This window comes from Arachis stenosperma, chromosome 2, assembly GCF_014773155.1.
Source record: "Arachis stenosperma cultivar V10309 chromosome 2, arast.V10309.gnm1.PFL2, whole genome shotgun sequence".
Taxonomy (NCBI): Eukaryota; Viridiplantae; Streptophyta; class Magnoliopsida; order Fabales; family Fabaceae; genus Arachis; species Arachis stenosperma.
Genome location: NC_080378.1, coordinates 114,164,854 through 114,192,571, shown reverse-complemented (window position 1 = coordinate 114,192,571; position 27,718 = coordinate 114,164,854). Strand labels below are relative to the sequence as shown.

The 27,718-nt window shown below is 36.8% G+C and overlaps 4 protein-coding genes across 4 annotated transcripts; 3 read left to right on the top strand and 1 right to left on the bottom strand.

Annotated features, from left to right (window-relative positions):
- Positions 1-4,425: 4,425 nt before the first annotated feature.
- On the bottom strand, positions 4,426-4,848 carry LOC130963491 (3,9-dihydroxypterocarpan 6A-monooxygenase-like). Its single transcript, XM_057889600.1, has one exon. It carries the CDS (start codon positions 4,846-4,848, stop codon positions 4,426-4,428), a length of 423 nt encoding a protein of 140 aa, XP_057745583.1.
- Positions 4,849-5,826: 978 nt separating this feature from the next.
- Positions 5,827-6,801, top strand: LOC130962045 (uncharacterized). The gene has a single exon (XM_057888132.1). The coding sequence runs from the start codon at positions 5,972-5,974 to the stop codon at positions 6,647-6,649; it is 678 nt and encodes a 225-aa protein (XP_057744115.1). The 5' UTR covers positions 5,827-5,971; the 3' UTR covers positions 6,650-6,801.
- Positions 6,802-13,486: 6,685 nt separating this feature from the next.
- LOC130963490 (uncharacterized) lies at positions 13,487-13,915 on the top strand. The gene has a single exon (XM_057889598.1). It carries the CDS (start codon positions 13,487-13,489, stop codon positions 13,913-13,915), a length of 429 nt encoding a protein of 142 aa, XP_057745581.1.
- A 2,120-nt stretch (positions 13,916-16,035) lies between these two features.
- On the top strand, positions 16,036-17,400 carry LOC130963489 (uncharacterized). Its single transcript, XM_057889597.1, has one exon. It carries the CDS (start codon positions 16,036-16,038, stop codon positions 17,398-17,400), a length of 1,365 nt encoding a protein of 454 aa, XP_057745580.1.
- The last annotated feature ends 10,318 nt before the right edge of the window (positions 17,401-27,718 follow it).

The following is a 27,718-nucleotide window of genomic DNA, read 5'->3' as shown; positions in this document are numbered from 1 at the left end:
TTGGAAACTTTCTTGATGAAAAAATGAAGGCATGGCCATACAAGGATAACCATCATCAAGAGAAATATTGGGTAATAATAAAAATAATACTCCATATATGATAATAATGGATGTTGGTGTGGCATATCTTGAACACGAATAAAGTAGATGATAACACATACGTATATATAGAATATTTTGGATAAAGAAATGTTAAAATACTATCAAAATTTATTGTTTTTAATTTGGCCATTAATTAGCCATAAATTTATTGAAGTGATCAGAGAAAATAAGACGAGGGAAAAGCTGTTTTTTCTTTAGCCAACTTGTTATATTATTCATTGAAATTGATTGCTATAATATTAGTTTTCTAACATTATTAAAAAGAAAACAAACAAATCTTAATGCACTCTTAGAGGTTCTGCTAACTTGTGCTGTCAGCCATGTGTATGTTAAATTTTGAAATGGAAGGTACCACTCATCATTGAATTTTCGGCATGCAAGGTAACAGTTTAGTTGGCGTGCATTGTTTTTGACAAAAAGAATACGTACAAAAAGAATTAAATGGACAATATATATTTCAACGATAATTCATACATGTTTAAAATCACACATACACCAAGTTACGTTGTCTTTAAGAAAATATTATTAATTGGTTTGAATTGGAATGAGTATGAGTGATTGAGCCCTACGTATAGTGAGACCATACTTTTCTCTCATGTCTAATTCTTCTAGTTTCTTCTCACCCGCAATCTTCCAATCAAAACGATGCAAAAGAGTTGCTAATAAAATCAAAGGTACTATTCTATGAACCAATGAAATTGGGGGACACATTCTTCTTCCAGCCGAAATGGAATGAACTCAAAATTATTGAAGTCTTTATTAGTATCCATTTTGCGTTCTATAAACCTTTCTGGCACAAAAGAATTTGGATTATTCCAAGTACTAGAATTTCGTCCTATTGGAGAGTGCATTCGGAAGATTTCCTTCACAATTGCATCCAAGTAAGGAAGTTTTGACATGTCTGATTCCTGAGGCTTTCATTTTTGCCAAGCACTTCTAAAAGCTCTTCTTTGGCTTTCACCATCTTTTCAGGATTACATAGCAATTCTCATTGCCCATTCCACTGTGCTTGTTGTTGTTTCTATCCCAGCATTAAACAAGTCCTGGTAAATGGTAATATACAATGAAAATAATCATACATATGACACCGAAAATCATATATAAAAAATTAAACTTTAAGCAATAATGCATGATTAGATTAGGGAGTCAACTTTTTGAGCGAATATCAGTTAATTTTTTAGTAAAGATTTGTTTCAATTCCTAATCATTTATTCAAAAAATAAAGCAGTCATTTACAATTCAAAATTTTTTATCCAATCTCTAACCACTCAAATAATTGATCTAAGTGGTTCCTGACACATGATAAATGGCTTTTTTATTGATATATGCATGGAAAATTCTTTATTTTTCATGATACGCACCATTGGAAACTTCTCCCAAAATGCGCATGGCCAATTCGCAACCCTCATCCGCGAAATGAAAATAGGCACCATTTTAAGCAACGTGGCCACAAAATGAGTGCTGCCATCGGACACATGTCATGCCAAGCTCGCCAACCACGAAATATAGAACACCTCAAGACTGACACACACAAAATGCCCAACTCACTAGCGGCACACACGGATTGGCTCATTCTACAACTGTCAGGCACGAAATGAGTTTGGGACAGTGAAGACAGCAACTCCCAGTAGTGACAGTTCCCGTACGAATATGTAGTGAATAGTTTGGGAGGCAATTTATTGTAATATTATGGGTGAAGCAATATAAAAGGGGGCGAAGGGGAGGGGACCACTTCGGAGGGTTGAATTATTTATTGCCCACATGCATCTGTTTCCTGTTTCCTATCCCACCAAAAACACAACAACACACTAAACCACACTACTTCTCTTCTATTTTCTATCCTCCGAATTGGTCCCTTCCATTCGCGCTCTTTTATATTGCTTCATTCACAACACTATAATAAATTGCCTCCCAAACTATCCATTGTATGTTCGTACGGGAATTGTCACCGCTTGACAGTCGTGGAATGGGCCAACTCATGTGTGCCGCTAGGGAGTTGGGCATTTCGTGTGTGTCAGCTTTGAGGTGCTCTCCGTTTTGTGGCTGGTGAGCTTAATTGGCATGACGTGTGTCAGATGGCAACACCTATTTTGTGGCTACCTTGCTTGAAATAGTGCCTATTTCCATTTCGTGGGTGAGGATTGCAAATTAGCCATGCGCATTTCGGGAAGAGTTTCTAACCGTGCGTATTATGAAAAATAAAGAATTTTCCATGTGTATATCAATAAAAAAGCTCATGATAAATAGGTCAATGTTCACAAAAATTGTTTAAACTCGTTAATTACATATGTTAGAATATAATTAAAATCAATTAGGATCAATTAGCATTATTTAGCATATTTCAATATTTATTATAAGATATTACGTCTTTATTATTTTGATTCTCTTAATACCTATAAATATCATTCTATATTGTATCGTTCTAGACAACTTGATTACATTCAATAATATACGAATCTTTTCTCCAGTTTAGTCTCTTGTTTCTAACATGGTTTCAGAGCCATGGCATCCTCCTTGAAGAGGATAGGTTATTTTTCTTGCGGTGAAATCACCGTAGTTTTTGTATTTTTTTTCTATGTCATTCTTCTTTCCCTTTTGTCACTCCTTTGATGCTTTTTCACCTCACCGACTAGCCTATTTTTAGTTGAATGATCAAACACTATTGTCATCCGCTACTTACCTATTCTCATGAAGAAATCATATAGTTTTTGCTCTCTTTCGGCAGTTTCGTCTATGTTCTCTCGTGGCAGTTTCGTCTGCGTTCTCTCGTGGCAGTTCCATTTGCGTTCTCTCGTGGCAGTTCCGTTTATGTTCTCTCGTGGCAGTTCCGTCTGCATTTCTCGTGGCAGTTCTGTCTGCGTTTCGTCTGTGTTACCTTGTGGCAGTTCCGTCTGCATTTTCTTCTTGCAGTTCCGTCTGCACCCGCGCGGCAGTACCATCTGCGTTTATTCCTTCCGACAGCGGCAGTTCCATCTGCGCTTTCTTCTGGCAGTTCCGTCTGCATCTGTTCTATTAGTTTATGTATTTTTAATTTCGTTGTTTTAAATATGTTTCAAACTCAAGTTGTCACTTGAGTTTGAGGGGGGATGTTAGAATATAATTAGGATCAATTAGCATTATTTAGCATAACTGAATATTTATTATAGGATATTACGTATTTATTATTTCGATTCTCTTAGTACCTATAAATATCATTCTATATTGTATCGTTCTAGACAATTTGATTACACTCAATAATATACAAATCCTTTCTCCAGTTTAGTCTCTTATTTCTAACAAAATAGTTGAGGATCGATTAGATCAATTATTTAAATGACTAAAGACGGATGATTACACATATATTTTTAAATTATAGAAAATTACTTTGTCTTTTAGACAAATAATAGTGAGAAATAAAAAATGATATTTATTTTTAATTTTTTAATATTATATTTTTATCTTAAATTTTAACCTTAAATTTTAGAATCTAAATTCTATATTTTAACTCTAAATTTTAAATGTTCCAAAAATAAAAATTTAAAAAAATTATAATAAAAAATTAATTAATATTAATTAATTAAAAGTTTAATTTCTTTTACTTATTCAAAACTTATTAAAATATTCTATTAGATACAGTTTCTTAATCACACTTTAAATTTTGTGACATTTCACATAAATAAAAAATTATTCACCAGTGTAATAGTTTAGAGTTATATAGATGTCATGCAATTCCAATTTACAAATAGTAAACTATATTAATTAGAGAAAGTATTAATTTATAAAATTTAGACGTTCTTCCTCAAATCCGCAATCTAGTTATTACTCACATCTATGAAATATTTTGACATGGAGAGAAGTACTACACTTACCATAAATAAATGTAGAGCAATACTAGGAACCAAAAGGGTATTAGTCAAAAATCAGCCAAATACTTTTAAGTGAATTCAAAATTTCTACGAGTTAATATATATGGATGTTTCTTCTGCTAAGTATCGGAATGTTTCTTTTTCATACTAAATGGATGTTCTTTTATATATTTTTCGAATTTTTTTGTATTGCAAATGTGAATGTCTCTATTTCTTTAAGAATTTTATAATTTTTTTAAATTTTATAGATATTTAATTATTTTTGCTAAAATATAATTAGATATTCCTTTTGTTAAGTATTAGGATATTTTTTTTCATACTAAATGAATATTTTTTTTTATATTTCTGTAATTGTTCAATTTTAGCTAAGATCAAGTGTGTAGCTTACGGTCTCTTTAATCATCAAAACGGCATCTAAATATCGACCAAACTATAGGAGAACGAAATGCGCATTCCCCCTACTCATCATCAAGAAGATCTAAGGAATATCAACACCCTTCATGAACCACAAGAAATCCGACACGTTGAACTTCCCGCTCAGCTCCACCGTGTCTTTCCCCACCTTTCTCAGCACCTCCGCTTCTCCTCCCCTTTCAGAACAACTCTTCTGCCTCATCGTCATCATCGATATCACGTTGTTGATCAGCATCATGAGTTCTGCTCCAATATCCACGGCCTCATCGGCCAACCCTTTCTTCGCCAAATCGCTAAGGAACCTCTTCCTCTCTTGCTGCCTCACGTGGAGGAGCTGGTGGAGCATTTTGCCGTCCAGGAGCTCCAACATGCACACCTTCTTCATGAACTTCCAATAGGATCCGTATGGTTTGTGTGTTAGGGAGTCGGAGAAGGAGGTTTCGTGGATTTTGAGGAACTCTCTGGCGGCTTCAGCGGTGGAAGCCATGACGCAAGGTGGAGAGGGTTGAGAGAGAGAGAGAGGGGGGTCTGTGTGATTTTTGGAAGTAGGTAGGTTAATGTGAGAGAGAAGAAGAAGGTTTTTATAGGTTTTAATTAGGTTTATCTAATCAATTTTAAATTTTTTAAAATTAATTAATTATTAATATAAATGAATGTGATTTTATTTAATTTTTAGCTGGTAAGCTTTTCGTTCCATATACTTTTCATAAATGTAACTAATGGTGGCGGCCCAAATCTGCGGAACCATTATTCACTTCGATGAAATCTAGAAAAGAATCTAACAGGTCACAAGTCCCTCCCAGATTCTTGTTAGAAGATGCTCTCAACCGCACTCGTTCATCAAAGATATCATGATCGAAAGCCTTCAATAGTCTCTTAAAAGATTCTTCACCTCTTCCCCTTAGGCCTTGTGGATCAAGAAATTTTATAATTGGGAAAAGATCTATTACATTAATCTTTCCAGCATCGTCCAATATTTCCTCTATAAGCTCCTTGAAATTTTGATGAGAACCATGATCATCATCATCACTAGCTCCATAGTTAGCAAAATCCATAGAGAAAAGTGTATTGGAAAATGAATTCATTATTGTTATGAATACAACCATACCAATATCAATAGCCTCACCTTTGGTGCAACATGTTCCCACAAAATTCACCAATTCTTGCACCTTTTTGTGGCGAAGTGTGCTAGTTGATTCTAGCTTTTGAGGGGAGAATATGTTTGTAGCACATAATATTAAACTATTTTTCTATCTTAGCCCATGATAACAATAAAGAAGTCTTGTGACCTATAAATTCAGTCTAACAAAATACATAAATTTAATTACAATTTTAATCTTTGTTATTTTATCTTTTCTTATCTTGTTATTCTTATCTTATTTTTATTTGCTTTTATCTTTCTTAAGTCAATGCTCTATATATATAATAAGGTGGAAGAGTAGTTTAATAAAAATTCTCAAAACACACTCAAAACCAATTGTGCCTTAATCTCGCTTTCTCTCTCTTTCATATCATCACTCTCTCCGATCAACGCTTCTGCCGTCGTAGCTCACCAATTGATCAGCTGCTATTTTGCTATTCTATTTTGTCAAAGAAGTGCACACAGCAAAATGGACGATTGGGAGGATGAGCAAATTGCACCTATTGACCTTAACAAAAAGGAAGTGACTAAAAGTAAATGGGATGATGAAGATGTGGATGAAAATGATGTAAAGGAATCATGGGAGGATGAAGATGAGCCTGCTCTGGCACCGGCACCTGCCCCTAATACAACCGAAAAGGCTCCTAAAAAATCTGAAAAAGCTGCTGAAAAGAAGGGAAAGAGTGTAGAACCAATAAAGGAAGAATCGTTGGATCCTGTGGCTGAAAAACTTAGACAACAAAGACTGGTTAAAGAAGCAGATTATAAGAGTACCAAAGAATTGTTTGGTGGTGGGGAAAAAGATGAGAAAAACCTTGATACTTTCATACCCAAGTCAGAGAGTGATTTCTTGGAGTATGCAGAGCTCATCTCACACAGGCTTCGTGCTTTTGAGAAAAGCTATCATTATATTGGTTTGCTGAAGGCTGTAATGAGACTATCTATGGTTCAATTGAAAGGAGCCGATGCAAAAGACATTGCATCTTCAGTTACTGCCATTGCAAAAGAGAAGATAAAAGCAGAGAAAGAAGCCAATGCTGGGAAAAAGAAAGGTGGCAAGAAAAAACAGCTTATTGTTGAAAAACCGGATGATTATTTTGCTATCAGTGATCGATATGAGGCTTTGGACGATTATGATTTCATGTGAAAAATTTTGGTTCGATTCCATTCAAATAGTCATGGGATTCTTCAACCTTTTTCAACATTGGAAGTTGGGACAAGACCCTTCGGCATATCCTTATTATCTAAAATTGATGAGAGCTGTCCTGTAATTTGTCCAATAAGTGTGTGCATCAGTGTCTTATTACTTGTCTATGTCGATTTTGTCACTATAACTACGTCTGTTTTTCTCATACTCGGAGGTAGATTTCAGTAGATGATTCATATAATTTAAAAAGTTTGAAGATGAACTTGGCAACATTCAACTTTACTTTTTGGGTAAATTATGTTTTTTTTTTTTTTTTTTTTTTGTCATCGGGTAAATTATGTTCTTGGGTTGTGAGAATTGAATTGCCTCTTTCTTCATGCCAGGTCCATTTATGTTAAAAGCTGCATGTTGGCTTTGGCACCATACTTTAATCCATTGATTTTTTATACATAACCAATGTTAGTAGTAATCCAAGCATAGAGCATTCCAATAAAAAAAAAAACAAATAAAAATAAGATAAAAATAACAAAAGATAAGATAAGATAAAATAATAAGGGAGCCACTTAGATAAAGACGTTTAAGGGAGCCACTTAGATAAAGACGTCAAAAACGTCTTTTTTTAAAGATGTTTTTTAAAAATTAAAATTTAACACATATAATTAATTAAATTGTATTATTTTTATTAAAATTAAACTGGACAAATCAGTTTAACAAAAAAATTAATAAATTAAATTTTAAATCGATATAAATTAATATTTTTTTATAAAAAAATTAGTACAATTATATATATATATATTAGTTTTGAAAACTTTAAATTCTAACTCTATAACGATAGAAAAGAAAATGGCTAGAATTTAGAATTCTCAAAATTAATATATATTATAAGAGTATTTAAGTCATTTTTTATAAAAAATAATATTAATTTAGACGAATTCAAAATTTGATTCACTATTTTTCGGTCAAACTAATTTGTCTGACATAATTTTGACAAAAATAATATAATTTAAGTGATTATATGTGTTAAATTTTAATTATTAAAAAATATCTTAAAAAAAGACGTTTTCTACGTCTTTATGGGAGCATCCCCAAATAATAAAGGTTAAAATTGTAATTAAATTTATGTATTTTGTTGGACTGAATTTGTGGGACACGAGACTTCTTTATTGTTGTCATGAGCTAAGGTGGAAGAGTAGTTTAATACGTAATTTTCTTAGTGTTCTCCAATAATCACATCCGCGTGACCACACCATAGACACGTGGTCAAGGGCTCTTGTCATATCTAAGACTTTCTTATTGGGAAATGCTAAGTTATGTTTGGTTAATGCTTCTTTGGCTATCTCTTGTGATGAAATAACAATAGTTGTTAAACTACCAAATTTGAGAGTCATCATAGGACCATATGTTTTGGAAAGTTTATAGAGTGATCCATAGGGTTTATGGCTAAGCTCTAAGATGTTTCCTATTATGGGATAAGGGTATGGACCTGGTGGCAATTTTATGGTAGGTTTAACTAATAATATTTTGGAGACTTTGATAATGTGATGAAACAAAGGAATTGCCAAAGGAGAAGTATTATCATCATCATCATCATTACTAGAAGTAGAAATATTGTTGTGCAACACTCCATAAGTATTATCATTTATATAAAATGATACAAACTTGCATTCGTATTTATATTTTTCAACCACTCTTCAATAACTATGTTCTTCTGTATATAACTAACTCCAGCTCATTATCACATTATCCATTTCACCTCTGCTTGCTGATTAGAACTCCACGTTTAAGTCCTGGTGCATAACAAAACATGACTTATTTAATGGCGAGTATTTGCAGTCATGAACAGTCCTTCTTAGTTTAAATACACAAATTTAGGTGTTAATGATAATACAGATACATTGCTTGAAAATAGAATTTATTTTTCTTTGGCATAGATGATTTTTTTTACAAATTTTAAAACAAAACACACAGTTAAGTTACAAGAAATTGTATCAGTACTCAGTAGGATTTATGGTACACTTACCTAATTATGAGAAAACACGTCTGGTATTGATATGAGGGGTCGTGCATATCATTTCTCCCGTTCTAAATTCCATTCAGACTTTGGGTTTTATCAAATGCAAATAATCACGTGCTTTGGGTTTGAACAGTTGAATGCTCTTCTATAAATCTGATGAGCTAGATTGAAGTTAATGTCAAACTATAAATCTTGGTAGCATAATGGCTGTTATAGCTAATAAATTACCTAATAAATTTTCAATTATTTATGACAGTTATTTCAATATGATCAGGTTTATTTTCTTTAAGAAGGAAAATTGAAGATGTTGTTCTCCGTGCTGAGATGTTCACATCAACAGCCTTAGAAATTGAAGAAGTTAAGCGAACTAAGCACGAAGAAATTCTACATGCTTTTGATATGTGGGATGATGATATAGCTAAATCCAATTAAATTCTTGTCAAGCTGGCTAATAACATCAAAGTAGTTGATTCTCTTAAAGATTTAAGATACATGGTAAACAATTCATTTAGGTATTCTTTAAAAGTTGTATAATATTTAACTTTTTATTACAATGATTTAAAAAAAGTAAAACAAATGCATCTAAAAATTATAAATAAATTTAGTGTCTTTTAAAAATTAAATACACATTTAAAATACAAACTAAATAAAATTAAAATTTAAAATTTCAATTTCAATTTTAAATTTCTGTTTCAGATTTAATATATTTAATTATTAATATATTACCATTTAAATATACATCTAAAAATCAAATTAGTTAGAGTTCAAAATTTTGAATTTATAATTCTAAAATAAATCTTAAACCATCTTAAATCACTAGTAAAATCTTCACTCCGTAAAGATCCAGAACTGCATCGCCTCTCCCTCCTCATCTGTGGCCGTTTTCGTCTTCTCCCACGTTGGACACTCCTCTACGACGATCTCCTCCTTCGGCGACGCGTTCCTCCCCGCGACGCGCACTTCCCCTGCGTACACCTCCGTGCCTCCTCCATCTTTATGTTGTTTATTTAATTTTAGATGTGTTTTTGGCATGAGTTTTGAATGTTTTGAATAAAAAAATTAAGGGAAAGTATGAGGAGCCAATGAGATATTTATACAATGTGTACAATGGAGGTTTATAGAGTATTAGAGATATAATTATTAGTGTTACATTTTCTCATCAGCTGAAGCTTTTGGATGAGTGGTATCATGACATGGTATTAAAGCGCTAGATCCGAAAAGTTGTTATGAGTTTTATGGTTTAGTTTGCAAAAAATTAATGTATTGCAAGTGGTTACAAATTTTACGGTGATAAGTATTCAAAATAAAAGTGGTTCCTTAAAAATAGGAAATACGATTAATTAAAAAACTAAAATAATAAAATATTAAATTTAAAAATTGAATAAAAACTGAATTTTATTGTACAAATAGTATTTTCCTATGATAAACTTATCTTTCCGTTATTTTTGCCAAAATTTTGATAAATTATTTATCTTTTACTCCATGATGGTGTGAGGATTGTTTTGACCATTTAAATAGTCTTATAAATTCTGATAAGCTGAAAATTTATTTGAGTTTCTTGCTGCTTCATAGTTTTTTCTTAATAAATTCATTACACATGTACTATAAGTAAGGAGTACTCTTAATTATAAATATATTAAATAAAATAATTATTTATTAGACTCATTTCTATATAAGTAAGGAGTACTTTTAATTTTATATTAATTAACTTTAAATTTTATTATTTTTAATAAAATTAATAAAAAATAATAGGGATAATTATTTAAATAATAAAAATAATTATTATTTCTAATATTTAAACAATTATCAAAGTATCTAATATGATATTTTAAAAACTTTTTCTAACAAATTATACTTTTATTATTTCGCATCAATAAGTTAAAATTTTCATCTATTTATTATTACATTTTTTCATTGGAATTAAAGATTCTCAAGTTAAAGATGATTAATTTTAATTGAATTACGTAGATATGAATTTTATTATTCTTTAAAGAATAAATAACCATTTATACAACAAAAGTGACTTGACAAACAAGCGACTTTACAACAATGACACTGTTCTATTCGAGAATTTTGCCGTCGGAGACTCCTAGGTTTGCGCCACAGTTGTGGGAATCAGGACGGCGTCGTGTTGGAGAACTGGTAAAAGCAAAGATTCCGACTTTTCATCTGGGTCGGACCGGTTCGCATCCATATCACCAGTAGGTTCGGGTTTTTCATGTGGTATTTTGAAGGAAAGTTCTCAAATTCGGTGTTGGGAAGTAACGCTTCCGTTCCAGATTCCATAGAAAATGAGTTTTGAAACATTTCAATGTTAAGCATTGTGGCTGGCGGTTCACACCTGTGGTTTGAATTCAACTGAGTTTTTAATGTGTAAAAGAAGTAACAGTTTTGGGCAAATTGAGGTTCCTCATCAAGGTGTTGCTTTTGAGTATTTTGGTTTGACTCTCGATGATTCTCATAGTTGTTCTATTAGAAGATCCAATGGTTCTGTTTTTTGTTGGGGGTGGTAACGGAATTTTCAATGCTAATTTCATAAAAGGTGTGTCTTTTAAACTTTAAAGTTATTGTTTCTGGATCTGATTTTATCTGGATTAACGACAAGAAATTTCTCTGTTTTGTGTTGGGGTCCTGGTTGGTTAAATGGTTCTGATTCTGATATGGTTCCTTTTTTTTGTCTCCGATTTTTCTGGGTCTTTGTGTCCAATCTTCTTGCAGTGAGTGCGGTATCTATCCTTGATCCGTTACCCAAAACCTTGGCCCACAACAACAATCTCGGAACCTAGTATGGCCCACAACAACAATCTCGGAACCTAGTATAGCTGGCAGAGATAATTTCTCTAGGATAACTACTCCACTCAAGGCTATCACTATCCTAATAAACCCGAGCAACGGCCAGCATAAACCCCCAACAACAAAGATACGGATAACAAACCATTCGAACAACCCACTATATAAGTGCTAACGAGTTGCTAATCTAAATGTACACAATTCATTCTAATTTCTACTCTGAACTCTCTCACACTCATACTTACTTGAGCGTTGGAGTCCCTTTGCGGGTATCCAACGCCGCTTCCCCACAAGAAGACGACGTTCCACACTCTTTATTCCAAGGAAAGTCAGTTCAAGCGTCAGCTATCCCTCAAAGTTCATTTTCACACAGGAACAATCCTCAATCTCAATACTTCTGTTATGGTTTTGGTAACATTTGTAAGCCTAAGCCTTGTGAGGCTCAAGTACCGGTGATGTGGTGGTGCCATTGCCGGCGGCGACGGCATCTTCTCGGTCAAAGACCTTGTCATAGTTGGAGTGCCACCTAGAATCAGATTCTCACGAACCAAGTTTAAATTTAAATTAGGACACTTTTATCACACGAAGGGCATCTATCATAGGTATAAGTTTAATTTCAAGCTATCATAAATACAAATGTCAGCGTTTTTATCTTATAGGTATAAATGGTTATTTATTCATACTTTAAAATTTCCTATGGTACTGTTATATTTCGAACCAAAGCCGTAGAACCTAAAGAAATGGTAGATGAGGCAAAGAAGTTCAATAATAAAATATTTATTTTATATACTATTTTTATTTTTTAAAAACAGTTTTTACTTTCTTTTATTTAATTCTTTTACTTTCTTTTATTTTAACGTTTTCAAAAGAGTACGTATTTTTGTGTTGTAAAATTTGGAAGTCTTTTTTTTTCATGTCCTAAATTTTAAATTATATATTTTTTAATGAAATAAAATATTTTTTTAACTTTAAAAAAATTATAATAAACTATATAATAATATAATATTTAAATATCTAATTAAATTAATTAATTAATATAATTAATTTATTATAATAAATTGTATTAAATCTGATTTTTATATAATAAAATAGATATTATTAAATTTTAAATTAGTAATAAAAATTTTACCAATACCAATAATCACAGCTCAAAATCTCTGATTTACTTCTATCGTCCCATAAATGGCAAAATTCCCTAGTCCAGAAAGACGGCAACGTCTTCTTCTGTCCCTTTTTTTCAACCTCTTCTTTTGTCACCTATAGTCTATCATGTAACTTTTTAGCTAGCTGCTCTATCCACCCGCAACTAACATCATCTCTTTCTGACACTTGTCCGATTTGCTATTGTTACAAAAATTGCTAACAGTTTATTTAAACAATTATCTCTATTTTTTTATTAATTTTATTAAAAAGTGATTAAAATTTGTTACGGCCTGGTCCAAACCATTCGCGGGCCGGCCCGACCCGAGCACAACCCGATCCGAACGGTCAGGAATGAGGCGCCTAATCGCCGACCCGGATACGCGTCCCTGACAACTTGCTACAACTGTGCGAAGGAAGCATCGAAGGAGGTGGGCCTGTCCTTGTAGGGCCCACCTCTGACACGGTATGTATGGGGAAGGTCCTACCCTTCCTCCAAGATACATCACATACTACTCACCCTTTTTCACCTGCAGACTTCACTGACTAGAGCGTCGGAATGTCTTTGCAGGTGACACCCCCTCCTCACACGAAGTGCTCGGGACGTCGTCTACTCCCTCTCCCACTCGAGAAGCCGCTCCCGACGAACAGCTAGCCCACGGTCTGAGCCCGAGAGCGCCAGGGAGGGAGAACGCGCAAGAAGACACCGCGACCCCATCATCTACACCAGGAACGATAGGCGTACCACAGAGCGAAACCGCGAGGACACTCGTCGAGAGCACGACGAGGGAAGAACAACCAGAACGCGGGGACCAGTGATAATGGGCGCAACCCCATTCCATCATTCCATACTCGAGGTCCGACTGCCAAAGCACTTTGACAAGCCAACGGACATGAGGTACGATGGAACCCAAGACCCGCAGGAGCACCTCACGGCTTTCGAAACCAGAATGAACTTGGAGGGAGTGGGAGACGAGGTAAGGTGCCGTGCTTTCTCGGTCACCCTAGCGGGACCTGCAATATGGTGGTTCAATAACCTCCCGCAGGGCTCGGTGACCAGGTTTTTGGACATCAGCCGCGCCTTCCTAGCCCAATTCACAACCAGAATCGCAAAGGCAAAGCACTCAATCAATCTACTTGGAGTGACCCAGAGATCCGGCGAGCCGACCAGGAAATACCTAGACCGATTCAACGATGAGTGCTTGGAGATCGACGGGATGACGGATTCGGTTGCGAGCTTGTGCTTGACGAACGGACTTCTAAACGAGGACTTCAGGAAGCACCTCACCACGAAGCCGGTGTGGACAATGCAGGAGATCTAATGTGTAGCCAGGGAGTACATTAACGATGAAGAAGTCAGCCAGGTCGTGGCTGCCAACAAATGGAAGCCCTCTTACAATCAAACCCAGCATCACGGGAGCGGAGAAAGACAGAAGGAACACGCTAGGGACGGCGGTCCGAGTAAGACGCCCAGGCCGTTTCCTCTAGTCGGGAAGTTCACCAATTACACTCCCCTCACCGCACCGATTATGGAAGTTTACCAACAAATAGCCGAGAAGGGGATCTTGTCGAAGCCCCGACCTCTGAAGGAATGAACAGGGGGGAACAGGAGCCTCTACTGTGATTACCACAAAGGCTACGGGCACAAGACACAGGACTGCTTCGACCTGAAGGACGCACTGGAGCAAGTGATCAGGGATGGAAAGCTAGCCGAATTCTCCCACCTCATTAGGGAGCCGAGGAGACGGAACCGCAACCACGAGGGCGAAGATAAGACCCGGGCAGCAAAGCGACGCCAAGAGCCGGAGGACAACGACCATGGCCTTACCATAGTGAACGTAGTAACAGCAAGAAACGCAGTGCCGAGATCGAAGTCGGCACATAAGAAAGACGCCAAAGTCCTGGCCGTTTCCTCATCCTCTGTGTGAAGCCCTAGGAAACTTCCATCCATTTCATTCGGCGCGGAAGACCGATGGTTTGACGAGATCGCGGAAAGCCCTCCCATGGTCATCACGGCCAGAGTAGGAACCGGCCTCATCAAGCGGATCCTTGTAGACACGGGGGCAGATTCGAACATCATGTTCCACAATGTGTTCGACGCCTTGGGCCTACGGGACGCAGACTTAAAGACTCACCAGCACGGTGTTGTGGGGCTCGGCGACCACTTCATCAAGTCGGATGGGATAATCTCCCTGCCGATCTCCGTGGGACAAGGCCAAAGGAGGAGAATGGTAATGGCCGAGTTCGTGATCCTACGAGACTCCACGGCCTACAACGTCATCCTAGGGAGGAAGACCATCAACGACCTAGGGGCAGTCGGTAGGGTCTGTAAAAGGAGACCTGAAAATGGCAGTCGCTTGCGACAATGCCAGTCTCTCATTAAGAAAAAAATCCAAAGAAACATCAGGAGTGTTCCTCGCCGACTTGGATGCTAGAATCGGCGACAAACCGAGACCCAAACCAGAAGGGAACCTGGAGATGTTTAGAGTCAGCAACACGGAGGAGAAGTTCACCTTCATGAACAGAAACCTACCTCACGAGCTGAAGGAACCTTTAGTGGAAATGATCAAGGCCAATGGCGACCTGTTCGCCTGGACACCGGCCGATATGCCGGGGATAGACCCCTAACTCATGTCGCACCATTTGGCCGTCAAGCCAGAAGCCAGTCCGGTGGCCCAGAGAAGGAGGAAGATGTCACAGGAAAGGGCAGAGGAGGTGGCCAAGCAGACGGCCAACCTCCTTGAAGCAGGCTTTATCCGGGAACTTGACTACTCGACCTGGCTGTCAAACGTGGTCCTGGTAAGAAAGCACAATGGGAAATAGAGGATGTGTGTGGACTATTCTGATCTCAACAAAGCATGTCCCAAGGACTGCTACCCCCTACCCAACATTGATGCACTCGTCGACGCGGCGGTGGGGTACCGGTATCTGAGCTTTATGGATGCTTATTCCGGCTACAATCAGATATTGATGCACCGGCCAGACGAAGAACAAACAGCATTCATAATGCCAGGAGGAATCTATTGCTACACAGTAATGCCCTTTGGCTTGAAGAACGCGGGGGCCACATACCAAAGGTTGATGAACAAGATATTCAGCGACCTCATTGGCAAAATGGTGGAAGTCTATGTGGACGACATCCTCGCCAAGACCACCCGTCCTGAAGACCTCTTAAGCGACCTGGGAAACGTGTTTGTGGCCCTTCGTCGATACGGCATGAGGCTTAACCTTCTCAAATGCGCCTTTGCCATGGAGGCCGGAAAGTTCCTAGGATTTATGATAACCCAAAGGGGGTGGAAGCAAATCCTGAAAAATGCCAAGCAATACTCCAAATGAAGAGCCCGGGCGGCATCAAAGATGTCCAGAGACTGGCGGGAAGGCTCACCGCGCTATCTCGCTTCCTTGGGGCGTCGGCAGCAAAGCCCTCCCTTTCTTCAACCTGATGAGAAAGGGGATAGCATTTGAATGGACCCTGGCATGCGAGGAAGCGTTCAACCATTTCAGAAAGATTCTGGCAACACCACATGTACTCGGTAAACTCGTGGTCGAGGAACCACTCTACCTGTACCTAGCCGTCACGGAAGAAGCGCTGGCAGCGATCTTGGTGCGGGAAGAAGGGAAAGTTCAACAACCGATTTACTTTGTGAGTAAAGCGCTGCAAGGACCAGAACTTAGGTACAGCAAGTTGGAGAAACTGGCACTAACACTCCTGACCTCTTCCCGCAGACTACGACAATACTTTCAAGGTCACCAAGTGGTCGTGAGAACGGACCAGGAAATTCGTCAAGTGCTCCAAAAACCCGACCTAGCGGGAAGAATGATTACCTGGGCCATCGAGCTATCCCAGTACGATTTGAGATATGAGCCTCGACATGCGATTAAGGCGCAAGCAATGGCAGACTTCATAGTGGAAGTAACCGGGGATCCAGTCGAGGACACGGGCACACGGTGGAAGCTCCACATAGACGGAGCCTCCAACCAGACGGTCGGGGGTGCCGAGATCATCTTAGAAAGCCCAGCCGGAGTCATCTACGAACAATCAGTCAAGTTCGAGTTTTCCGTATCGAACAACCAAGCGGAAAATGAAGCCCTCCTAGGCGGCTTGATCTTAGCTCGGGAAGTCGGGGCCACGAGGCTAGAAGTATGCAGTGACTCACAGATCATCACGTCGCAAGTAAATGGAAGCTACCAAGCCAGAGACTCGCTATTGCAAAAGTACTTGGAGAGGGTCAAAGAACTGAGCAAACAGTTTGAGGAGGTCACGGTCCAACACGTTCTAAGGGAAAGGAACACACGGGCAGATCTCCTATCCAAGCTAGCGAGCACGAAACCTGGAATCGGCAACCGGTCCCTCATTCAAGGCATCACGAAAGAACCAGTAGTTGCCCTCCACTTGACCAAGATAAGCCCCTCCTGGATGGACTCCATCACTGATTTTTTGCAGAATGGCAAACTCCCTATAGGTGAGAAGGAAGCTAAAGCATTGAGAAGGGAGGCTACCAAATATACGATCATACAAGGCCAACTGTTCAAAAAGGGACTCAGCCAACCCTTGCTGAAGTGCCTACATCCCGACCAGACGGACTACGTACTCAGAGAAGTCCACGAGGGGTGCTGTGGTCACCACATCGGGGGCAAAGCCCTAGAGAGGAAGCTCATCCGAGCCGGATATTACTGGCCATCAATGATGAAAGACTCCAAGGAGTTCATGAAAAAATGCGTTAAGTGCCAAGAGAACGCTAACGTCCACAGAGCACCGGCCACCGAACTGAGCCTGATGACGTCTTCCCGACCCTTCGCACAGTAGGGAGTCGACCTCTTGGGACCTTTCCCGGTTGGCCCAGGGCAAGTCAAATATCTCATAGTCGCCGTCCACTATTACACCAAATGGATAGAGGCCGAGCCACTGGCCACTATCTCCTCGTCCAATTGTAGAAAGTTCATGTGGAGGCAGGTGATTACTCGGTTCGGCATCCCAGAAGTCGTCATCTCAGACAATGGGACACAATTCACCGATAAGAAGTTTATAGAGTTACTTGCCGGCTTGGGCATCAAACAAAAATTCTCCTCAGTAGAGCACCCCCAGACAAACGGACAAGTCGAGTTCGCAAATAAGGTCATCTTGCTGGGCCTCAAGAAGCGGCTAGACAACAAGAAATGAGCATGGGCTGATGAGCTCACCTCAGTCCTCTGGTCCTACCGTACAACCGAGCAGTCCGCCACGGAAGAAACCCCCTTCCGCCTGACATACGAGGTAGACGCAATGATACCCGTAGAGATCGGCGAGCCGAGCCCACTGTTACTTCTCAAGGGGGTGGAAGAAGCTGTAGAGAAGGACCTAGTAGATGAGACCAGGGAGAAGGCCCACCTGTCAGAAGTAGCACTAAAGCAAAGAATGGCCCTGCGCTACAACACCAAAGTGCTCATGAGGGAATTTGAGCAAAACGACCTCGTCCTACGGCGCAATGATATCGGCCTACCGACCTAGGGAAAAGGCAAACTGGCGGCGAACTGGGAAGGCCCCTACAGGGTCAAAGAAGTGATTGGCAAGGGCGCCTATAAATTGGAGAAGCTCGATGAAAGGGAGGTCCCGAGAACTTGGAATGCGGGTAACCTGAGAAGGTTTTACCCCTAGCGCAAACATGCCGGACAGGCGATCTAACGAACTTAATCACTTACCTTTGTATCTGCCATGGTAACAGACTTGTTTAATTTCCGATTAATGTTTACTTGTCATTTCTAGCAATTTTACCTCTATTGTTCTCTTTTTTTCTACTTACACATCACACGACAACAAGTTCCACAACGCATTAAACGGAACCACGATAAGGCACCCCGGGACTGATCACCCCGGGAGCCACCTAAACTGAAGCCATAACAAACGGCTACAACGATAGCAAAAGGCCACGACCTGGCTTCGCCGAATTACCAACACAACGGTAAATAAACACGGGCGAAAAGCTCATACCGACAAAACGGTAACTAAACAAAACGAAAACGCTATCAGATAGGCAAAAGACAACAATCACAAGCCGACCAAGTGACTTTTAATGTATAACGAAGTAAGCTGCAAAAGTTCTACAACAAAACCACAAATCCATACAAAAGCATAAGGTACAAGAGCTCATTTCTTAGGCATGTTAACAATCTTGCGATCCTTGATCGTTTTGAAAACTCCAATTGCCGACGTATCGAAGTCGGGAGCCACGATCTTTACCTGAGCTTTAAGGGCCTCCTCAGTCATGAAGATCGCGTTCTTTCCCTGCTCTCTAGTCACCTTATGTTTCTTCTTAAGCTCCTCAACCTCAGCTTGGGCGGCCTTAGCCGATGAGACGGCCACGTCTCGCTCTTTCTCCAAAGCCACCACCCGACCTTGCGCGGCATTAAGTTGGCTCTCCACAGTCATCTCCCGCTCGGTTAAACGGGACACGGTGTCGTCGGAGGCCTTCCGCTTCTCCTCGGCAGACGCGGCTTTCTCCTCAGCGGCCTTCAGTTTTTTCCCCGACTCGGACAGTTGCTTCCGAAGAGTTTCAACTTGAGTTTTGAATTTGTTATTGGCCTTGACAGCAGATTCGAGCTTCCTGCGCAGCGACTGCATCCCCGACAACTTGAATTCAGCCTTCTGATCTATTGCGGCACCACGGAGAAGGGTACGGTACATCCACCTCACCTGCCCCGCAAGCTCGGTGCCAAGGAAGTGATCCTCTGTGCCGGGAAGCAGCTGCGAATCTATGAAGGTCCCAGCATCAAAGTTTCGTTCCATTACGGTAAGAACCCCTTCTGGGCTGGAAGATGCCCTCTGCCTTTTGGGGGTCATCCTCTTGCTGAGCGGAAGTCGAGTGCTCGGGGCCTGCCGCCTCCTCACGGATTGGAGAAACGCGCGCCCGTCAGAGTTCTTATCCGTCATCTTGGTATCACGGGGTGACGGCGTCGCCTGATCTTTATCCTCAGAAAGGGCCCTCCGATTTTCCATCAACCTTCTCCGCTTCCTCCTCATCGTTGTCCGCCAAGAAGGTCTTGAACAAATCCTGAAGCCCTGTCACAGAAGCAGACATCTCCACTGCAACAAAAAAGTAAACAAATTATTCGTGAAACCGGCACAACCAAGCGAATGAATAGAAACGCAAAAATACAAGGCAAAACAACTCACAAACGTAATTCCTGGAGACCTCCCGGTCACCCATCAAAAGGTGGGGATTCACATGATTCTTCCCAAAAACTGCCAACAACACGTCGGCAACCCTCTTATCCACAGCGGACATCCCCTTATAAGACACCTTAATAAATGTGTTGGATCCCGCCCCAAAGCTCCAGTACGTCGGAATGAGGCGCTCCCCTTCTAACGACAACCAAAAGGGGTGACGACCTTTGACCGGACGCACCTTAAAATATTTGTCCTTAAACCCATGATAAGAGTCCTCGAACAAGCCGAAGATCCTCCGACCCTGGGCAGATCGGAAGGACATGAACTCTTTCCTCGCTTTCCCCTCCTTGGAGGGATTCATGAGGTTGAAGAAAAAAAGGAAGACATCGACAGATACCGGCAACTCCAGATATTCGCATACCATCTCGAAACAGTGGATAGAAGCCCAACTGTTCGGATGCAGTTGCGACGGCGCCACGGAGATCCGGTTAAGAAGCGCCATTTGAAAATGAGAAAACGGGATGCGAACCCCCACCTGGGTGAACATGTATTTATAAAACCAGATCCAGTCGGGGACCCGAGGGGAATGGAAGTTAAGCTCATATAGCCGTTCATTGGGGGCAGGAACGAAGACGTCATAATTGGCTTCCTCGTCTGTCCCTCCGCACAAGTACTCGCCTTGGTAGAACTCCGTTATCTCCCCCTCGTCCATCTGATTTGGCGAGTCCTTCACGTCGCAAGTCACCCAAGCGTAGGGGTCGTAATTCGAGGCGGAGGGAGAGGCCCGAGAAACGATGCGAGGCATACCTACAGTGGGGTACCACTCCGTTAGTCTATGAGGCCGGGAGTCCGGAAAAAGCCCAGAAAACTACATTTGTCTTATTCAACAGCTAAGGTCAAGCATGGCTAAAAGCAAAATCCAAACAAAAACCTACCCTGGAATGGTAACCCCCCTAACGCACTTACTTAACGCTAAGACCATCTAGCAAACAAATCAAACAAGCAGCAAGAACACACAGCAAGCACAAGCAGCAAGCGCGCAGAAAAACTAATGATGAAGATAAAAGGACATTGAAGCAAAAAGAGAAGGGATTAATGTTTACTTGGATTAGTTGCAAAGACTTGAAAGAGAAAGAAACGTGCAGGGATGCAGAAATGAAGCTCTGGGACTGGGATACTTGGGAGAGGTGATGATGAAGATAGGAGAAGTGAAAATAGGAGAGAAAAACAAATGCAAACTGTTTAAAACGGCTACGCAAAGCACGAAAGGATCAAGGGCATAATGGTCTTTGCACACAGGGTTTTCCAACCCATTATGAGCATTTAATGCCCGGCGCGAGGAACGAGGCGACAAACAGTCACCTCAGCAACGAACAGACACGCGCGCAGGAGGCACGTCCCCTCCACACTAAACCGACCTGACGACAACACACGAAAGAAGAGATAACATGCCACCAACAGCCCTCACGACTATTGCTAGCATGTTGGGGGCACTGTTTCGGCCTGGTCCAAACCATTCGCGGGCCGGCCCGACCCGAGCACCACCCGACCCGAACGGTCAGGAATGAGGCGCCCAGTCGCCGACCAAGACACGCGTCCCTGACAGCTTGCTACAGCTGTGCGAAGGAAGCATCGAAGGAGGTGGGCCTGTCCTTGTAGGGCCCACCTCTGACAAGGTATATATGGGGAAGGTCCTACCCTTCCCCCAAGGTATGTCACATACCACTCACCTTTTTTCTCCTGCACACTTCACTGACTAGAGCGTCGGAGTGTCTTTGCAGGTGACACCCCCCTCCTCACACGAAGTGCTCGGGACGTCGTCTACTCCAGCTCGGTGACTTACGATCAGGCGAGACCCCCTCATCAAACAGGATACCAATCCGAACCATCCGGTACCCAATCTACCGAACAAATTTAAAACTAATTAATATAAAATATTACAAATATAAAATTAAAAGTACTCCTTACAAGAATGAGCATAATAAATAATTATTTTATTTAATATATATAATTAAAAGTACTCTTTACTTGTATGAAAAATATATGTACAAGATTGTATTTTAAACTTTTTTTTCGTTTGTAAGAACAACTATAATATAGTCGAGAGATGAGAAAAGTAAATATAAAGATTTGGTTTTATTTTTTATTTGGTTCGAATTTGGTCAGATATACATATATAGATTGAGGTCATAAAATATAAATTATTTAACATAATCTACTTTATTATATACATGAGTATATAAATGATAAATACATAAAATATTTAAAATATTGATTTTGTCAAACTATGCCATGATAAAAAGATGTTAATATAACTTGTGTGAAAAAAGAAAAATTAATACTAACTCTTCTATTTTTTCATTAGTTTTTTTTTTAAAATAATTAGATATGTAACACACTTAATTGGCTTTATCTTTTTATGCATATATTTTTTTAACAAAAAAAATGATGAATAACATTAATGTTAATTTAAATACTTTTGTTTATGGCAAGTGCTTAAATAATAGTTTAAAAATGAGTAAAGTATCGTTTTTGTTTCCAACGTTTGGGATATGTTTTATTTGTGTCCCTAACGTTTAAATCGTCATATTTGTATCTTTAACGTTTATAAAAGTGATTCAATGTTATCATACTATCAATTATACTAACAAATCAGATTATATTTTTCAATTATTCTCACTTGGATGTATTCACTCTCAATTAGGTCTCACTTGGATGTGTTCGATTTTAATATTATACCCACTATTTGTGTTTAGATTCAATTATGTCCCTAGAAAAGTAAATTATGTAAATGTTGTAGGAATTAGTTTCAACATTTGATGAGCTATTTTTCGGAGTAGATCATCGATTCTATCCCAGACATTTGTATTCTAACTTTAAGAAGCGATTTTTAAAACTCAAACTAAAGCGTTAATGATGTGTAATTGACAGCAGGATAACATTGAATCACTTTTATAAACGTTAGGGATACAAATAAGATTTACCCCAAAACTTTGGGGACAAAAACGATACTTTACTCTTTAAGAATTTAAAATACGTTCTTAGAATTAATTTAAAAGACTAAAATATTATTTTCGAGTTAAAATTGTTTAATTGTATTAGAAATAAAAAGTATCACATAATTTTTTTATTGTTCTCTAATAATCACATACAGGTGACCACACCAAAGACACTTTGTAGTGGTCAAGTGCTCTTGTCATATCTAAGACTTGCGTATTGGAAAATGCTAAGTCATGTTTGGTTAATGCTTCTTTGACTATCTCTGGTGATGAAATAACAATATTGGTTAAACTTCCAAATTTGAGTCATTAGAGGACCATATGTTTTGGAAAGTTTATAGAGCGATTCGTAGGGTTTATCGCTAAACTAATATGTTTCCTATTATGGGATAAGGGTAAGGACCTGGTGGCATATTTATGGTAGGTTTAACTAATAATGTTTTGGAGATTTTGACAATGAAATAAAGGCATTGCCATATAGGAGAAGTATCATCATCATCATCATTAGAAGTAGAAATAATGTTGTGCAACTAACACTCCATAAATATTATCATTTATATAAAATGATATATGCTTGCATTTGTATTTATATTTTCCAAACCACTCTTCAATAATCTTGTCTTGCTCTCTCATGCATATTTTTTTTTTCTTTTTTTTTTTTTAATTGTGACTACAGACTACTGATATGAATATATTCTTGTTGCAGATAATAACTAATAAAAAATTATTAAAAAATATAATATATTTAATTAAAATATTTAATGTAATTAATATATATTAATATTTTATTTATCACCTTTATTTGAGTAGTTTTTTTTTCTCTTTTTCCTCTCTTTAGATCTTTCTTATTTCTTTTCCATGTGTGTTCTAACACAAAAAATATACCTGCATCACGCTTCATGCGTATGCTCCAACCAAAAGGACAAAAAAAGGATCACTTGTCTTGACATTTATGCATGCACATATTAAGTATTAGCTTAATGTATCGTACCTTTAATCTTTCCGATAAAGAGTGAAGAGATTATTATTTTATCATAGACAAAAAAAGTCACTAAAAAAATTATTATGTACAATGTGTATTTTTTATAATAGGATTATTTATGAGTCGAATAATTCGATCACCCAACTAAAATTAATCCGATTTAATTTATATTAATTTTGTATTCAATGCATAATCAGGCACAATCGGGTCAAATTTGATTAAACTCTATTTTAATTTATTTGAATATTAGTTATGGGATATCGAAACTCAAACAAACCCGATTGTCCGATTAGATTAATATTAATTAAAAATATAATATATATATATATATAATTTAGTTATATTTAAAATTTAAAGTTGCTAAATTATAATATTTATTATATATAACTTTTAAGAGCATGAAGATCTATTTTCTTATCATCAACTAATGCAAAGTGTATTCGTATTTGAGAGTTGAGACATGGGTACATACATGTGTGAGTACTAGTTCAACAAACTCTAAATTTCGGATTCTAATAAAATAAGCAAAAACATAATTTAGGGTATTGGCCTTATTTGGTTTCATAAAAAAATTATTAATTTTCCAAAAAAAAATATCAGAAAACATTTTTAGAATAAATGTGACAAAAAAAATCCATTCACTAAAAAGTTGAAAGCCTAAAATTTATGACAATAGAAGAGATATGTAAGTATGAATTAGGATGTTGGCAAAGATCCCTAATAACATAAAACGGTTTTATTAGGGAATCAATTATATTAAGAGTGTAATCAATTAGAACTAACTAATTGAAAAATAAATTTATTATACAAAAAAAAGCAACTTTCTATTATCTTAATTTTTTAAAATTTAAAACTAAAAATAAAAAGAATTAATTTGAGTTGACTCTCTAAATTTTTTTAATATAAAACAAGCGTATAAGATAAATCTCATTTTTCATCCTTTATTTTATTTTTTCTAAATGGTGTTAATTATATAAACACGCTATGAGATATAAAACAATAAACTATAATTGTTTCTAATATTTTATAAAATATGATTCTGAATAATCTTATAATAAATATGACATAAATCACCCGTTGTTGATTTTCTTTCTTTCGTTTTGGGAAGGGATAAAATTTGGGAGAATAATTAATTATTTAACATACTAAAATAAAAATAAAAAATGATATTCGTACACTAAAATTAGTCATTAAAATCTGTCATTATTAATATATTTGTGTATAAATACATGTATTGTTTAATTTATTTTTAATGTATATTTATATTTCAACAAATATTTTATACTGGTGACTGGCTTTGATAGTTGATTTTAGTATACACATAGTATAATCGAATAAAAATAGTATATATCAATCAAATTGGGTTGGTATAGTAGTTAGTTCACCCTAACTAAACAATAATCTTATGGTATTCTAAAAAAAAAAAGTAGTTCACCAGTGTATATTGTATGATATAGTAAGAAAGAAAGAAAGAAAGAAAGAAAAACTACCACCCTAACTAAACAGTAGTTCACCAGTGTATATTGTATGATATAGTAAGAGACTAAGAGTATTATAATCTTATGGCCTGAAAATTTCAAAAGCTGTATAGATTTCTGTTAATTAGAAATGCAAGCTTAGTTTAGTTGGTTGTATTCTAAAATTATTATTATTAGTGCATCAATAAGTACCGATGTGGAAATAACAAAGAATAAATATTTTTTATAAATTATATATAATAAAAATTATTTTTTAAAAAATATACATTGATTTTCTTTATATTCCTATTATATATATATATATATATATATATATATTCCTTAATTTGTTGGTTTTTTGGTTATCTAATATACGTAAAAACCTAGTATAGAGGAGTTCAGAAAAGGATTGGTACTAGTCTGAAAATTCAAAAAGAAAAAAAACTAATTTAAATAAAATAAATTATTATTTTTATTTATAAATATTTAAAATATTAAAAAATTTATTCACAAAAAAATAAAAATAACTTTGTATTTATAAAAAATAAATTTTTATTAACAAAAATACTCAATTTTTAAAAAATTATCCAAAATTTTTAAACTATTATTCCTATTTAATTCCAATCATTTTCACAACCACTATCTAATAGTGAAAACTCAGGTGCAGTCAACTTGACGCAAAGTTGATAACTGAAAAATGTTAAATAATTTAATTGATTTAATTAAATTTTTATCTAATAACTCTTAATGATCAACTCTCAATTATTAACTCTCAATTATTAATTTCACCCTATCCAACTCCTTCCTCTACCAACTCTCATCTTTGCCGCAGCTGCCCAAATACCCCAAGAAGTAGGCATTCAAGAAAATACCTTGAAAGATGTTATTGCATTCAAGAAATTTTATAAAGTTAAACCCATAAAGTTTTACAGCAACCACAAAAATTTAAAAGAAAATACATAAATTAAACCATTTTTTCTGTTTATTTTATTTATTCTTCTTTTTTTTACCTCACTCAAAATAAAAAACAAGAGAAAAAAAATTATAAAAAGACGCAACAATTTTTTAAAGAAAAACTTTTTAGATACATAATTAGAATTTGGTTGAATGATCTTTATTCATTTAATATTATCTTATTTTGATTGGATCTAATATTATCTTATTAATATACAGAAATACTTAATAATTAATTCATATATTTTTGTTTTTTATAGTGTCGGGACTCTTCTCGATTCCCTGATGCATGAATCCAGATTTGAGTTTCATCATCATATCCTATCATATGTAAGCTAGATCGGCATCAGTTGAACTTGCAACCATATATATATTCAAAGAAAGACTATGATATGTCACGTCATTTGTTTCTTGCTAAAATACAAGATAACAATGCGAAAGATAAAGTCAACAAACTCTATAACCCCATAGTTGACTTTTTTTCCCCCAAATGGAGGTGATTTTAATTTTAATTTTTTATAAATATGTTGTGTTAATTAATTTTTTTTCTTATACTTAAACTTAAACTATTTTTTAAAAAATATCATATACTAAATATACACTATTAAATCAATTATTTATATATAATATATATTAAAATATAAAATATATATTAAAAATAAATTAAATAATATATATTTATATATAAATATATAATAATTTATATTTTATATATGTACGTTTAGTTTAGAAAAAATGAAATTAGGGTAGCCGCCTTACTTGCCGTCAATCTTATCTTGCACCATCATCGCTCGAAACACTTTGACATGAACCTCCGCTTTGTGAGGTATAGACTAAATGCAAAGCACCTTCATTAACCGAAAAATTATAACTACTTAATTAAAATTTCAACTAAATTTAAATTGACTTTTAAAAAGTTTCTGTTTAATGAATCTATCTAACTCAATAATTACAAGAAGCACTATATGAGGGGTGCACAGATCCGGTCTGGCCCGAAGATCCGGCCCAATTCTAAATACTTTAGGGGCTAATTTGGTGTGGTTTCATTGGGTTTAGAATTGGGTAAGGGTCTCAAAAATAGACCTAGTCATTATTTCGGGTCGGGTCTGGGCCATAGCTCGGGTCACCCGAAGTCGGTCCGGTGGCCCGGTCATCATACAGAATTAATATTTTGTGTTATTAGTGATGGATCATGACTATTCTTATGTGGAATTTAAGTATTGTAAATCTTAATATTTTGTGTTATTAGTCATTATAAGACTATAAGTTAATGTTTTATGTTTAAAATGCATAAGACTTTAGACTAATGCATAATATTGTGTTATTTGTATTGATTTAAATATTTGGTATTATTAGACAATATTAGTATTGATTGTAGTTTTGCTTTAGTATTGATTGTGGTTATGCTTTAATTTTAAAGAAGGGTTGGTTCTTATTATATTTTTCTAAGTAAATTTTACTATGTTAAATAATGGTTGGAGTCTTGGAAATTTAGATATTTTTACATGCTAGCTTACAAGAAGGTATCAACGGAATGTAATGTTAACGGCCCGGTTTTCACCCGGTTTTTACCCGGTATAATTGTGGCC

Bases quoted from the DNA above. Each gene is read 5' to 3' on its own strand.
- LOC130963490 (XM_057889598.1), top strand. From the start codon at position 13,487: ATGAGGTACGATGGAACCCAAGACCCGCAGGAGCACCTCACGGCTTTC.
- LOC130963489 (XM_057889597.1), top strand. From the start codon at position 16,036: ATGAGAAAGGGGATAGCATTTGAATGGACCCTGGCATGCGAGGAAGCG.
- LOC130963491 (XM_057889600.1), bottom strand. From the start codon at position 4,848: ATGGCTTCCACCGCTGAAGCCGCCAGAGAGTTCCTCAAAATCCACGAA.
- LOC130962045 (XM_057888132.1), top strand. From the start codon at position 5,972: ATGGACGATTGGGAGGATGAGCAAATTGCACCTATTGACCTTAACAAA.